The sequence below is a fragment of the Lepidothrix coronata genome, unplaced genomic scaffold (genome assembly GCF_001604755.1).
Source record: "Lepidothrix coronata isolate B3197 unplaced genomic scaffold, Lepidothrix_coronata-1.0 Scaffold287, whole genome shotgun sequence".
Lineage (NCBI taxonomy): Eukaryota > Metazoa > Chordata > Aves > Passeriformes > Pipridae > Lepidothrix > Lepidothrix coronata.
In genome coordinates, this window is record NW_016690467.1 from 633,960 (window position 1) to 649,500 (window position 15,541).

General features: G+C 58.0%; 1 protein-coding gene across 1 annotated transcript in view; it reads right to left on the bottom strand.

Moving 5' to 3' along the window:
* Window positions 1-2,056: 2,056 nt before the first annotated feature.
* The window catches only part of FBXO41 (F-box protein 41), a 16,713-nt gene continuing 3,228 nt past the window's right edge, over window positions 2,057-15,541 (bottom strand). The window contains exons 2-12 of the mRNA XM_017836883.1: window positions 13,812-14,022; window positions 13,377-13,456; window positions 12,583-12,893; window positions 10,908-11,176; window positions 10,429-10,544; window positions 9,741-9,893; window positions 7,832-7,927; window positions 6,456-6,574; window positions 5,929-6,087; window positions 5,131-5,246; window positions 2,057-4,065 (exon numbers count right to left, since the gene is read on the bottom strand). Coding sequence (XP_017692372.1) covers window positions 4,003-4,065; window positions 5,131-5,246; window positions 5,929-6,087; window positions 6,456-6,574; window positions 7,832-7,927; window positions 9,741-9,893; window positions 10,429-10,544; window positions 10,908-11,176; window positions 12,583-12,893; window positions 13,377-13,456; window positions 13,812-14,022 — 1,693 coding nt within the window. The 3' untranslated portion in view covers window positions 2,057-4,002. The remainder of the gene's footprint in view (window positions 4,066-5,130; window positions 5,247-5,928; window positions 6,088-6,455; window positions 6,575-7,831; window positions 7,928-9,740; window positions 9,894-10,428; window positions 10,545-10,907; window positions 11,177-12,582; window positions 12,894-13,376; window positions 13,457-13,811; window positions 14,023-15,541) is intronic.

The window sequence follows — 15,541 nt, forward strand, 5'->3', positions numbered from 1 at the left end:
AACGAGGGCTCTTCAGGGAAAAGGATCCCAAATCCCTGTATTTGGAGATCTCTCTTGCCCTGGACTGATTATCTCCTCTGATTATCTCGAAGCAAAAGCCACCCCACACCATTGCACCCACTTGTCCCCGGCCCCAACCTGCCTCGTTGCCCCTCCACGGGGCTCAATCCCGAGGCTGGATCAGAAAAATCCCATAATTTTCCCTGCTTTTGGGCAGCTTTCCCCTCCTCTCCTTTCCTCCCTTCTCCCACCCTCCACGGGGGGGATTATTTTACCTCCCACAGGTGAGGAAGATCCATCACCACCTTACAACAAACCATCTCCAGTTCCTAAAATCTCCCTGCTTTCTTTTCCCCCCTTTTAAAGCATTTTCCCACTTCCCAATTCCCAAATGCTTTTGCTCCATCCCGACCTGCATTTTTCCTTCCCCCAAAACGAGAGGCTGAGCTTCAGCAACGCTTTTCCTGCGGTTTTTTTGTTCTGTTTTCCCTAAATTCAGAGTGTTTTGGAGGATCCATGCAAGCTGTGCCCCTGCTGGCAGCTGGCACCGGGACACATGGCATAAAAAAAGTGGGATGAAGATTAAAATCCTCCTTGGACAGAGCTAACCCTGGAGTTCCCATTTTCCTCGAGCCCTGACATCCCAGATCCCCCAAACTGGGGGCACAGGGATAAGGCAGGAGGAGGCAGCTGGTCCCTGGAGCATTCCCAGCTCCTGGGGGCTCGGATGGATGGATAACAAGCAAAACCCAACCAAGAAAAACATGGATTTGGGATAAATTTGGCCCCTGAGCTGGCTTTGGTGATGTTGTTCCTCTTGAAATCCCTGACCAGCACCCAAATTCAAGCGACAGGGAATGCTGGGAATGTTGGCCACAGGGAAACTTCAGGAAAACTCCTTAGAAAAGGAATAAATCTCCCCAGAACTGGTCCTGCAGGAGCCAGCTCTGGAACCACCATCCAACCAGGCCCTGCCAGCTGTGGCCATCGCTGTGACCCCAATTCTCAGCCCGGATCCATGGATTTTGCTGGGGATTGTCATCGCAGAGCCCCTCTGGGGCGTCTCTAGGATCTGGAATGGGGCTGAGCTCCTGGATACACTGCCTGATTTCAAGGCTTTTCCCAGGGAATTTGGTATTTCTGTGTGTTTCCGTCCATTTCCAGAGGAAATGGGGTTGAAACTCCGTGACCCGGGCGGTGAATCCACGAGCATCCCGTAGGGATGGGGGTTTGGGGAGGGGAAAAACAGCGGGATGGGGAGGGAAAGCAGCAGGGAAAGGATCAATATGACATTTCAGTGGAAGGAATACAGAGCTGTTAATGAGCTCATTAACAACCTGGGCAATTAGGAGCCACCAGGAGGGCTGGGCCCTCATTACCACCTGTGTCCTTGTCCTCATCCACCTCCATCCCAAGATGAGGAGGGAGGGATCCGTTCAAGCCCAAGGAAAACGGGGAGAACCCCCCACTTCCCATCTTCTAATCCTTGAACCTGCTCAAGGCCTTGTGTCATCAGAGGATTTCTGTGGAAAGGTGGCTTTTGCCGAGTTGAATTTTTCGGGAATGCCCCGAGGGGAGGCCGATGGTTCGATCTGGTCTCGGTGACACTTCAAAGCACCAAATTCCAGTGGGAGTGTCCTGCCATGAATTCCAAACCCCAGTGGCTCCAACACCACCACAGACACGGCCACTGACACCACTGGCGGGCACAGAAGGTTTCTTCTCCAAGAATCCTCAAACATCTCCCCCTTTTTCCACCACCTTTGCCTTCCCAACAGCCCCGAGGAGCTGGGAGAAGGTCCCAAAAACCCGGAGCAAACCCGGAGCAGCCGCCTTCAGTCTTTGGACATGACTCTCCACCACGATAGTCTTTAAGCATAGAGTGTATAAACATGCTGAGTATATAATTTTCCTTTAAAATCTTTTTTTTTTTTTCCTTCTTTATAGAAATAAATACTTACTTTGTTAGGGTTTTTTTTTTTGTTGTTGTTTGTTTTTTTTTAAGGGAATTTCCCAAGTCTCTGACAGCTCCGCTGGGACACTTTCCTGGGATAAGGGCTGGATGTTCCCCGGGGGGTTGTAGCTTTGCTGGGTGGGTTTGTTTTTTTTTTTGCTGGTCGGGGCATCCCTTGCTCCTCTTGCCCCTGGAATTTGTGTCCCAGTCTTCCCCAGGTGGAGGTAAAGCCACGGCAGGGAGCTGATCCCGGTGCCAGGAAGCTCATCCATGGGGATATGGTGGGAGGCAGGAGTTTCTCGCAGGCATTTTTTGGGGGGCTCCCACATTTTGTGCAGACAGGGAGCAGCTTTCTCCTGGAAAAGCTGCAGTTGGAGGGGGGAGCAGAGGTGCTTCGAACGGGGGTTATGGCCAAAAATCCCTTACCCTGTTTCAGGAGACGGCGTGGGTGGGATGAAGGGGGGATGAAGGTTCTCCTGAGGTGGGGTTGGAGACCCCGGAGGTTCCTCCAGCCCCCCACCGGCTTCAGCGATTTGGGATTGATGTTGCTGTCTCTCAGGATCCCCACGGACTGTTGTCATGCTGGCAGCCCTGGCTGAGCTCTGCCATGGGCGAGGAATGTGGTCCCAGATGGATCTGCAGCCTCCTCCCTCCTGGAGGGATGTTCCCTGTCAGCCCCTCACCCTGGGAAGGCTGGAAGTGGAGGGAGGTGCCCTGGGAAGGGCTGTCTCCTCGGAGCCACGCTGGCCAGCAGGCACCAAAACCTCCAACACTGGTCCAAATCGGAGGAAAAACCCCAAAAATCTGCTTTTCCCAGTCGGATTCTCTCCGCTCAGCCCGATCCAAGGGCACCTGGCGGGGGATTGGGATGACCAGGGGCTGTGGTTAAGGCCGGTGTGTCCCCACTGCTGGCAGTGCTGTGACGGGTGTCCCCAGTTCCCTGGGCACCTCCTGGTACTTTATCCCCAGGGTGGAGCATGGAGATGCCTGGCCCTGCTGGATGCCTTTCCAAAGCCTTTTCCTGTGGAAAAAAAAGGGTATTTTGGGGATGACGACCTCCTTGGAGACACCCGGGAAGGAAAAAGCAGAGTTAAAAAAACCAGCCGTGGCCACGGATAAGGGTCAACCAGAGGCTGTCGGGTGGTGCTTTCACCAGCAGCTTTGGATTTTGGGATGATTTGCCCCGGGGTTTCTCCTTCAGGCTGCTCTGGAAGGCGATGAGATGGCAAACACGAGCGTCCCATTCCAGTCCTTCTCTCCACGTGGGACAACTCGCTCCGGATGGAGCCTGAACGGGGTGGTGGATGGTGGGGACCGGAGCGTGACCCGTGTTTCCTGGTGGACGAGGATTTTGGAGGTGGTTTATTGCCTTGGCAGGAAGGTTTTGGTGGAGAGGAAGTGAGGCTGGAGACCTCTGGAAGAGCAACCATCTCTCCTGGTGTCCTCTGGCTCCCACAGCCCCCCGGGATGCAGCTCTGCCCCCCGGGCTTGTGCTGTGGGGGCTGCTGCTCTCTGGGCGGCGTTTGCCCAGGTTTGGGAGCCCCTCTGTCCAACAAATGAAACGGAGACCCCGCAGGAACGCTGGGCGTCCTTCCCTCTGGAGGAACAGCCCCTTCCCACCCCACCTCCCCCACCCCACGGAGAGGACAAGGAGCCCGTGGGATGGGCCGGGAGATCCTCGGACGGTCAAAGAGAAAAAACCCCTCCAAGAAACAGAGCCCGAAAGAAAAAGGCATCCCCCAAACACGGATCCTTGGCAACGAGTGGCCGCGGGGGTTCCGAGCCATCTTCCCCTCCCGGGAAGGAGCGTCGCCCTGTCTCCTGGGGCAGCCAAAAAAAACTGTCCTGAAGTAGCACCTTCTCGCCCGCGAGCCAGCCCTGGGATGAGCTCCGGCTGCCAGTCACTAAGGCCTGCGAGAGTTTCGGGTTTTCCTTGTGCACGAGCCGGCGGATCCGGATCCGCGCGCCGGGCGGTGGGTTTGGTTTTCACGGGGCCTCCGGCGCCCGCCAGGCAGGGGAGGGAATGTGCTTTGTGCTTCCCTGAAGGTCTAACAGCCTCCTTCCACTTTGATGTGTAAAATCTTGGAGAAGCCGGGTCTTTTCCTCAGGGCCTGGAAGAGGAGCGGGGAGTGGGGTTAGAGGGGGGATCCGGCATTCCTAATGCTCCGAGGGGTGAGGGAGGGAGAGGTGGGAGCATCTCAAATCCTTGCCATGGGAAGGACACAGGGAAAGGGAGGGAAAGGGGAATCCCTGCCATGGGAAGGACAAAGGGTGAGGGAGAAGTGGGAGCATCTCAAATCCTTGCCATGGGAAGGACACAGGGAAAGGGAGGGAAAGGGGAATCCCTGCCATGGGAAGGACACGGGGTGAGGGAGAGGTGGGAGCATCACAAATCCTTGCCATGGGAAGGACACAGGGAGGAAGGAGAGGTGGGAATATCTCAAATCCTTGCCATGGGAAGGACAAAGGGAGGAAGGAGAGGTGGGAATATCTCAAATCCTTGCCATGGGAAGGACAAAGGGAGGAAGGAGAGGTGGGAATATCTCAAATCCTTGCCATGGGAAGGACACAGGGAAAGGGAGGGAAAGGGGGGAACATCTCAAATTCCTGCTAAAAGAAGGACACGGGGTGAGGGAGAGAGAGGGAAGAACATCTCAAATCCCTGCCATGGGGAGAACACAGGGAAAAGGAGGGAAAGGGGAATCCCTGCCATGGGAAGGACACAGGGCAAGGGAGGAAGAGGAGGGAACATCTGAAATCCCTGCCATGGAAGGACATGGGGCGAGGGAGAGGTGGGAATATCTCAAATCCTTGCCATGGGAAGGACACAGGGAAAGGGAAGGAGAGGAGAATCCCTGCCACAGGAAGGATATGGGGCGAGGGAGGAAGAAGGGGGAACATCTCAAATCTCTGCCATGGAAGGACACAGGGAAATGGAGGGAGAGTGGGGAACATTTCAAATCCCTACCATGGGAAGGACATGGGGAAAGGGACGGAGAAGGGGGAACTTCTCAAATCCTTGCTGTGGGAAGGACACCAGGCAAGGAAGGGAGAGGAAGGAACAACTCAAATCCCTGCCATGGGAAGGAAACGGGGTGAGGAAGAGGGGGAAAACACCTCAAATCCTTGCCGTGGATCTGGTGACACTTGTGTTACCTGGGACTGGGACCCTTTACCTGGAGTTTGTTCACCATTTCTTCAAACATCTTCTTGGCTTCAGGGCTGTGGGGCTCCTTGAAATAGTCCACGATTCCCACCTGCACCACGATGGACTTGAGGTTCCGGCACACACCTGAGGGGCAGAGATACCACCTGGATTCTCCATACCTGGGGGGCAAACGGCCTCCCCACGGCCAGCATGGACCCCACATCCCACTCTAGTGCTCCTCAAGGCCTTGTGCATGTGGGGAAACCTCACCCTGAAGCTGGAGGAGACCTGCTCGTGGTGGCCAAGACCAACACTGGGCTACGAGATGGTCTCTGACTGTCCTGTCCCCAAATCAGCATCCTACTCTTTCCTTGGGAAACCCTTGCTCTTCCGTCCAGAGGGGTGAATTCCCAGCAAGTCCCACCACAGTCACATGAGCCATGGCCACCAGGACAGCCCCTGCTGATGGCTGTGGACCTCCTGTCCTGGGAAAAGGCTTTGGGCAAGTGGTGTGACCCCGAATTCAGACACACGGGGGTGAACCTCAGGTGTGTCACAGACACTGAGGTCTGGATTGCATTGTGGGGAGCACGGAGGGAGCATCCCCATCCTCTCTGTGGTCCAAGGCAAGATCAGCTCTCCTTGGCCCATCCTCGGCAGGGGGATGTTGGATCCCCTCTCAAGGACCTTCCGCCCGGAGCTCCCAGCTCCTCCCAGTGCCAACAGGTTCCTGTGGGTGGGGCTGGAAGGAAGGATCTGGTCCACGGATCTTGATATCTGGTGGCCTCGTGGCGAATGGGTGATGCCCCCTGGCATTGCTACTCACTGTTGAAGTGCAGCAGGGCTTTGGGGGTGACCGGGGTGGACGTCAGCACCAGCATCTCCAGCCCCTTCAGCCCCTCCCGACACACCTCGGCTGCCACCTCCTGGTTGATCTCGGCCACGTGGTCCAGCTCCAGGACCTGGAGCCTCATGCAGTTCCGGGCTGGAGGGACAGAGCACCCACTGTCAGCGTCCCACGGGGAAGGGATGAGGGCAGCAGATGGCAGAAGGGGTGGGTGGCAGCAAGGGGTGGTGGGGTGCACCCATGGACCTCGGCCCACGGACGTGGATCTCTGCTGAGATCCCCAGGGGGACCTGCAAGGTGCCCTTCTCCTTGTCCCACCAGCGGAGAAGGAGGGAGGTGGTGCCCAGGGAGATGATGGAGTCCCCATCCCTGGAGGCGTTCAGGGAAAGGCTGGACATGGCACTCAGTGCCACAGGATGGGTGGCACGGTGGTGTTGGGTCACAGGTTGGACTCGGTGACCTCAGAGGTCTTTTCCAACCCAACTGATCCCCGGAGAGGTGCCTACCTAAGGATGCCAGTCCCTGGACGCCGCAGCCGGCGCCTCCGACGCCCAGAGCCCGCAGGTGGGGCCAGCACCGCCCGATCATCTGCAGGCACCGGTTGCTGAAACGTGTCGGCTGCTGGCTGGGGAGAGGAGAGGGAGGAGAAACAGCTGGGCAGGGCTGCCAGGAAAGCTCAGCCCTCTCTCCACGAGCGCTCCTGGAAGCGGCGTGGGATTGGGGCATCACCCACCCTGCCAATGCCACGATGGTCACGCTCTGAGGGGGTGTCTCCACACCAGCAATCACCCTAAGCTGTGCTGCCACCAGGACAGGGCAGCCCAGTGCCCCAAACCCTCCATCGTGCCTGGGGAATTTGTGGGTACCTCATCCCTGGAAGTGTCCAAGGCCAGGTTGGACGGGGCTTGGAGCAACCTGGGCTAGTGGAAGGTGTCCCTGCCCATGACAGGGGGTTGGAACAAGACAATCTTTAAGTTCCCCTCCAACTCACACCATTCCATGACTCCATGACTCTCCCTTCAGAGATCTGAACCAGGCTCTGAATTGTTTCCTGCACAGATCAAACTGGCAGCAGGAGCCTGGAGCTCTGGCTCAGGTGGAGAAGCCGACATGCCATGTGCTGCTTCCCCCAGGGAAGACACAAGCCACCAGGACCTGACATCCAGCTCCTCCTGCTGAGTGACATCCCCTCTGTGCTCCTCGATCTGGGCTGACGGGGATGTGACATCCCAACAGACCTCCCAGACAAGAAGTGCCCTGGGGACATTCCCGTGGCACGGATGTGAGCGACCTGCTGTGCGAGCCACGAGCTCCTGAGCGCCCAGACCCTGTGGGGTGGAGATCCACCAGCATCTTCACGCCCCCAAAATGCTTTTCCAAAAGTGAGAGTTGTCTCCCCAAGCAGTGACACCCTTTCAACAACACCCCGGCCCTTCAGGGCTGCTCTTACGTGAGCACAGAGGAGCTCAGACAGGCGTTTGATGTTCAGTGTCACCAACCAGAGCCATCACGGCTTCCCTTTCATCTCTGGAGTGAGCAGCCTCCATGGAAACATTCCCGGCTCAGCAGGGAGGTGTCTACACCCAACAGCTCCCAGCCTTCGCAGGGAGGGATGGGCTGAGCTCCTGGTCTCCCAAACTTGCCTCCAGGATTGCTGCTCATCCCATGCAGACCCTCCCAGAGCAAATCTGGCACCCAGTTTCTTTCCAGCCCATCACACTCAGCCTCCACCTAACACAATTCCATCCCTGGAAGTGTCCAAGGCCAGGCTGAACAGGGCTTGGAGCAACCTGGACTAGTGGAAGGTGTCCCTGCCCATGGCACTGAATGATCTTTAAGGTCCCTTCCAACCCAAACCATCCCACGATTCCACGATTCTTACCACGGATGCAGAGGTGCGACCTGGAGGGAGATGATGTCCCTGCAACCTGCTCCAAGGGCCCAGATGACCTCATGGCCCACGGGGTCCGTGGAGCTCCTGGAACAACACAGAGGACACGTGGTGGCCCCGTCGGCAGTGATGCCGCCCCGGGGGCCAAATGTGCAGCCTCTGTGCTGCTCCCTGGAGCACCTGGAGGTGCAAATCTGGTCACTGTTCATAACCCATGACCTGCCCGTGGACCAGACAGTCCCCACACAGCCCGTGTTGGAAGGCTGAAGGCATTCCTGTCTGGAACTGTGCCTATGGATGTGCAATGTCAAGAACAACAGGAGAAGGTGAGGCTGAAGGCGAGGAGGAGGATGAGGCGAGGCTGGAGGGGGGATGAAGGTCGAAGGGGAGGTTGAAGGGGCATCTTCCAAAGGCAAAGGTGACACAAATGATTGGCTGAGACTGCCAGGCCATGCACCCTCGAAGAGCAGATAGAACATCCCTGCAGGTCCCGCTGGGATGGTTTCACTTGGGGACGGGGAAGGTGCCAGGAGGTGGGAAGGACGTTCTGGCCATGGGCAGCGGCTGCTCCCTGGCCTCTGACCCAGCTCTGTGGTGGCTCTTGGCCAAATGCCACCGCAGGTGTTTGCTGTGGGCTCCTCCCTGGTGTTTTTTGGAGGTATCAAAACCTCATGGGGTGCTGCTGGACTCGTGCAGGGGTTGGTGGAGGTGTGGGTGTACCACGAGCTCAGAGGAGCTTCTGCTGATGCTCCCAGCGCCAAGGAGAGATGTCAGAGAGCACCATCCTGATGCCACCAGCCCAAACAGAGGTCCCTGGCTGTTCCACCACACCAGGATGTCTCCTGAAGGCTGGGGCTGTGCTTCCTAACTCCAAATGACCTACTTCAAAACTGCAGGCAAGCCTAAAAATAAGCGAGGGGTGTTATCTCGAGCGCTTCACGCGTCTCCACTGGAGAAGGTTGCCAAGAGCAGCAGGTTAATTAGAGCATGAGTCAGAGTCACAGGTTAGAGACGTGCCAGGAGCACTTGGACCTGCTCTGCTGCCCTTGGAGGAGCCGATGGAGGAGGCTTTGGGTCAAACCCAGCAGCTCTGAGCTGCCTCATGGGGTGGGATCCCCTGGCCAGGGCCGTGTCTGAGCTCACACGATCCACACCAGAGGAGTGGCTGGATGTGCTTTCCCACCTGAAGGATTCTCCATCCCGGGCTGGGTGAGGACACACATCAGCTACAGGGGAAATGGATTCCAAGGCTGAAGTGGTTGCCTGCAGGGTGCAGTGAGAGCAAGGAGTGTGTAGGGAAGGTAAATCCCGTCTCCACAGCAGGCAGAACCTCTTTGGAAAGTGGCTAAGACCAAGGAGAGGTCAATGATCTCCTCCAGGATGTGTGACCTCCTCCAGGTCCTACACCAGAGCCTTGTGTCCTTGATCTTGAGCGAGATCTCCAAGCTGGATCTTAGCTATCCCGTGGCAGAGCTGTTCCTCCCTCCCAGAAGAGAGGGGCCCTGAGCCTCTTCTCCCCATTAGGAGCCTTCCTCATGGGGTGACAGTCAGGTGGGACCTCACTGAGCACCTCTTCCTCACCCTTCTCTAACACAAAGCGGTGTCCCCCTACCAAAACCCTGGTCACGTCTCCAGCTGGGATGAGATGGGAACAGGATGTTGGGAACGGAGCTGGAAGGGAAAATACGCCAGAAGAGGATGAGAGCTGAAAGGACAGCTGGGGGACACTGAGGCTGCTGCTGGGCTGGGGACGTGGAGAGGTGGCTCCTTCACACCTCTGGATGGCGTTGGAGTAGGGAATAGGGACCGGCATCAGCAGAGCCCCAGCACATCCCATAGATGTTTCCAGATTTCCTCCAGCCCCGTGGCTGAGCAGGGGGGTGTCGGTGGCCGTCCTTACCGGTAGGTGACAGCCTGCAGGGCCCGGCAGTAGCAGCTGGCCAGCCAGAGGGAGCGGTCCGTCAGCACGTTGGGGCAGTGCGAGATGCGCAGGATGAGCAGGTTGCTGCCCGTGGCCTTCAGCAGGGACTCCAGACCAGCCTCCAGGCAGCCCCTGCCAGGGGTGGAGGCAGGGTCAGGCACGGGAGGCCATGCTCACGTTCCCCATGGCCACCCCTTGGCTCTGGGATGCCCGAAACCCACAGCAGGAACCAGTGTCCCACAGTGGAAATGGGATCACAGGAACCCAGAATGTGCTGAGCTGGAAGGGACCCCCAAGGACCATCCAGCCCAACCCTCAGTCCTGCACAGGCCCAGCCCCAAGAGTCACACCCTGTGCCCCAGAGGATCAGCCAAACCCTCCTGGAGCTCTGGCAGCCTTGGGACTGTGCCCACTACCCTGGGCAGCCTGGGCAGTGCCCAACCACCCTCTGGGCTGAGGGCACTTGGTGTGTTCAGCTGGAGCAGAGAAGACTGAGGGGAGACCTCACTGCAGTTCCAACTTCCTGGGGAGGGTCAGAGGAGGGGCAGGACCCAGGGAATGTCCTAAGGTTGTGTCAGGGGAGGACTCATGGAGCATCACCATCATCATCCCCAAGGACCAGCAGCTCCGGCTGTGGGAAGAGGGTGACCAGGACGTGGGCACTCACCGTGTGCTCCTCATGTAGTCCTCCTTGCTCTCCTTCTTCCCTCGCTGGCGCGGCTTGAGGTTTTGGAGGGTGAGGGAGTGCATCTGGGTGCACCACTGGGACAGCATGGCCAGGAACTGGGGGGACAGGGGTGCTCATCACCGAGGTGGGCACCCTCAGCACGTCCCCCACCACCCACCCCCGGCTGTCCTCGGGCAGGTCTGTGCACACACACGAGGTTGTGCAAGAGTGCGGGCAACAAAATCATGGGTGTGACCACAGGAACACGTGGGAACACGTGAACTCCTGCCCTGGAGCACTCACAGGTGAATGCACAGCACACCCAGCGCCGGTGCAAGTGCCCACCTGTGTCCCCCATGACCACAGAGCCACGACCACCCACACAGGGCTGACCACCAACGAGGTGCCGACACAGCTTCACCTCCCTGGAAGGAAGGTCTCACCCTGGGCAGTGCCACCCCCGTCCCCACCCCCAGTACCTTGGAGGACACCCTGGCGTTCTCCAGCAGCACCCGCGTCCACACGGCCGGGTGCCGGGCCACGAACTTCCAGTCCTTGCACACCTCGGCCGCCCGCAGCAGGGTCCTGGTGTCCAGGTAGGTGAAGATGCAGAAGAGAGCCGCCCTCATCTTGAGGATCTCGGGGCTGATCACCTCGCTGGAGTGCCCCGGGCTGCCCCTCTCCAGCCGGCACACCTTGCCCCCGGCCCCCTCGGGCCTGGCCGGGGGACACCCGGCGTCAGTGGCCACTGGGGGACACAGAGAACAGCAGGTAAGGGAACCTCAGCCCCTGTCCCCCAAATCCCAACCTCCCCATCCTCCACCTTCTGCCCTCTGTGAATTATATCAATCTCTACTTAATGCTTTTGCTGGTTTTGATACAATTGCTTTAAATAACTGCTTTGACACAGTGCACTGCACTACTTTATGCCACATTATACCCTACCGGTGGGTTTTTAGCTTTTGCATTGTGTAGTAAATAATTCTGATTAAGTTCTTTCATCTGTTCATTTGTTCTATTCGTTTGTCATAATAAATAACTCGTTTTGTATAAATATATCCTTTTGCCATCACTAAAACCTGTGGGACAAAGTGGTTTAATCACACCTCTAGAATTCCTTAAATTTAAACTGTTGACACAGCCCGAGGTTAAGACAGAATTCAGCCTCACCTGAACCCTTCTCTGAGAAAAAAATCAGTGATTTTTGGGTCAGAACCACCTTGTGGGGAGTGTGTGTGTGTGTGTGTGTGTGTGTGGAGGGGGAAGGGATGGATGCAACCTCACGGAGGTGGAGTGGGGTCGTGTCCCTCATGGCAGCCCCTGGAGCCACATGGGGCAGCTCAGAAGTAGCTTCCAGTCACAAACAGCCAGGGAAAACTATAACACAACACAGCTCCTGCAGCCTCTGACCCAGCTCAGACTGGGACAGTGAGGACACTGCCCTATAACACCCCACAGCCCATATGGGGACAGTGAGGACACTGCCCTATAACACCCCACAGCCCATATAGGGACAGTGAGGACACTGCCCTAGAACACCCCCCAGCTCCTGCAGCCCCTCACCCAGCCCAGACTGGCAGGGACAGTGAGGTCACTGCCCCTCACCCTGCCCTGGAGCCCCAAAGTGGCCGGTGGGTCACAGACTCCTCCTGGGGGAGGTGGCCAGAGGGACCAGAGCAGATCAAACCAAAGGCCACATGGCCCTGCCATCTGCCATGTGGCTGGTCTTCTACAAGGTCCCGGTGGCAGCTCCAGGATCTGTCTCTCCCTCTTCCTCCTTCTCTCTTCTTGCTCCTTCTGCTTCTCTTTCCCTGTCCCTTTCTTGACACTCCGGGTGGCTTTGGGAGCTGGATGGGTTGGATTTTGGCTTAAGTGTTGTGGATCAGTCTGTGCTGGGTTGATATCATGGTGGAACATCTTGTCCAGCTTGTGTGGTGCCCCTTTTTGAACTTTGGCCAAGTTCCCTTATTTTCTCCCCTAAATTAATAAAGAAACCCCTTGGGAACAGGCCCGTGGCTTATTCTCTTGACACTTTCTCAAGGTGTTAAAGAACCCTAAATATATATTTTAAATAAAACTCCTGTCTGAGCCTGTGAGCTGCAGCTCCGGGGCCGGAGCATCCCACCACCCCACCAGGAGAACTCGTGGCCTCACCCGTCAGCCGGCAGCTCCCGGTGGGCCGGGACGCGGCGGATCCGGGCGCGTCCGGCTCCCAGCCCTCGGCCTCCGACTCGGTGGTGCGGGATCCCACGTCGGAGACATCGCCCTCCTCCCCCTCGGTGCTGTTGCGGTAGGGCCGGCGGTGCCAGTTCTGGATGGCCTGGCGGCGCAGCCCCGAGCCGCGGGATCCGTCCCGCGCCGCGTAGGGGTGCCCGTCGGCCGTGTCGTCGGTGGGACACGGCTCCGCGCTGTCGCTGTCGTAGCACCCCGAGCTCTGCGACACGGCCTTGGCCCGGCTCGAGGCCCTGGGGGGGGTTGGGGACAGGGATGCCCGACCTCAGGTCTCTCTGGGATGGGCATCCCCTTCCCATCAGCCCCGGGGCTCGCAACCTATTTCCCCTGCTGTATTCCCTGCCGTTAGTCCTGCTTTCCCATCGCTGGAATAAACCCACCGATCGGTTCTCGGAATCGCAAAATTCCCTCGTTGCGCTCACTGGCATCTATTTTTATTTTTCAAAATTGCACCAAGTTTAGCAGCGGTTAATGAATATTTGGAGGACCCTGAACATCACCTCCCCTCGCCTTCTCTCTTAGGATCCTGGCCCCTGGAATAGGCGCTGAGTGGAAATTTCGCGTTGTTACCAATGCGCGCGCGAAGACAATCCCTTACGTTAGGAATTTTCAGCACCGAGGTGTTTAAATCCTAATTTAAAGCCATGTAATCAACCTGCAAATGGAAGCCTGCGTCCCGTGAAAATCCTGGAGAGGCAGCAGGGCTGGGGACTCACCCGGTGCTGGAGGAGGAGCGCTGGTTGGACACGGCGTACGCACCGTGCACGGCAACGCACGGCCCTGGGTGCCGGTCTCTCTGCAGGGAGATGGGACAAGAGGAGCCAACGTGGCAAACCCCAACATGCGGGTGGTGCACCCCAAAGAGATGACCCCAAAAACCCACCCAGTGCCAGTTGCGTTGTGGGGCGAGGCCCCACACCCAGCGGGATGCGGAAGAGCATCTCCGACATCGCCACGGAAACCCAGACCCACCGAGAAGCATCTTCTCTTTGGGATCTTTGGGATCCCCCCACCCAGAATTATCCACTTCCCCAAGGGGATGAGAAGGGGGTCCCTACACCTCCCCATTCAGCCCTTGGCAGCCCCCAGAGGAGCCCCGTGGGTGCGTTCCCAGTGCCGCCGGCTGCCCGTGCCTGTGCCCGCGGAGGTACCGGTCGGCAGATGGCCTTGGCCCCGGGGGTCCCGCAGCGCCCCAGGCTGCCGTTTGGGGTGGTCCCACAGCTGCTGCTGATGATCTGGAGCTGCTTCTCCGCCCGATCCGCCCGGTCCAGCAGCTCCTCGATGAAGTGCTGGAGCCGGACCTTGGCGTTGGCCTCGCGTGCCGCCGTCTCCTTCAGGAACTGGTCGATCTGCAGCACCTCCCTGTATGGAGGGACTGGTGGGTGACACCCCAGTCCTGCCCCACCCACCCCTGGGGCGCACTTCCGAGCTGGGCTGGGGGTCAAGGATGCTCGTGCCCATCTGGGTTGTTCCGTCATCAGCCTGGTCTGGGTCTGTGCCAGCCCAAGTGGCTCCTGGGGTGGTTTGGGGCAGAGCAGGGACCAAGGGGTGCTCCCACAGTGCAGGGTGGATGTTGCCACCTTGTTTTAGGGAGGAGGTGACATCCCTAGCACCTCGTGCATCACCTCCAGGACTAGAGTCAGGCTCCTGAGCTTGATGGAGCAGGGGGAGGAGGAGAAGGATGGTGCAGTGGGATGCTGGAGGAGGATGGAGGTGGTATCCTGCTTCCTCTGGAGCAGACTTAGGAAAGACCTTAGGAGCAGCCTGACTTCCCTAAACCCCCTCAGCCCTGTACCCCCTTAAGCCCAGTGGTTGCAGAGCCCTGGCTCCTTCATTAACACAATAATTCGCAGGTTCTCTGAGCCTGCAGATGGGCTGGTTTCACCCCGAAATGTGGCCAGCTCTGGGGGACAGCAGCTCAGCCACCCCAGCAGGCCCCATCCCATCCACCCCACCCCCACACGTGTGTCCAGGCACAAACGTCCACTGGCCTCATCCACTTCCCAAAAACACATGGAATTACACGCAGACACGACACACCAGTGAGCAGCTGTGGCCACCCCAGCCCTGCAGCTGGAGGTGCCCCGTGAGCACACACGGGCACACCCAGGGACACACACCCAGAGCTGTCCTGCACACCCACGAGGGCACCACACACACCAGGGAATCACAGACCCAACGTACACCCCGACACGGGCACAGACACACAGAGGGTGGGGAGGCCCTGGCACAGGTTGCCCAGAGAAGCTGTGGCTGCCCCTGGATCCCTGCAAGTGTCCAAGGCCAGGTTGGAGCAACCTGGGCTAGTGGAAGGTGTCCCTGCCCATGGCAGGGGGTGGAACGAGATGATCTTTAAGGTCCCTTCAACCCAAACCATTCCATGGGCACACCCCCCCCAGGCACAGGTACAGCTGGTCACACACACCCCTGGCACCAAACACACCTCTGTGGTTGATGGTGCACATGATACACACACATACACATGGGCACAACCACCTCACACCTTCCCTCAGCAGCAGGAACCCCAGAAGGGGCACAAACACAGACAAACAAACACAAACACAGCTTTGCACATCTGTCTCGGGCACATCTGAACGCACACACCTGAACCTTGGGTGCCTGACTGTGCACACCTGAACACAGAACCCTAACCTTGGACACCTGACCACACACCCAACCATCATACCCAGCCCTGGACATCCAACTGACCACAGAAACCTGACTTTGGACACCTGACCACACACCTAACCATCATACCCAGCCCTGGACATCCAACTGACCACAGAAACCTGACTTTGGACACCTGACCACACACCTAACCATCATACCCAGCCCTGGACATCCAACTGACCACAGAAACCTGACTTTGGACACCTGACCA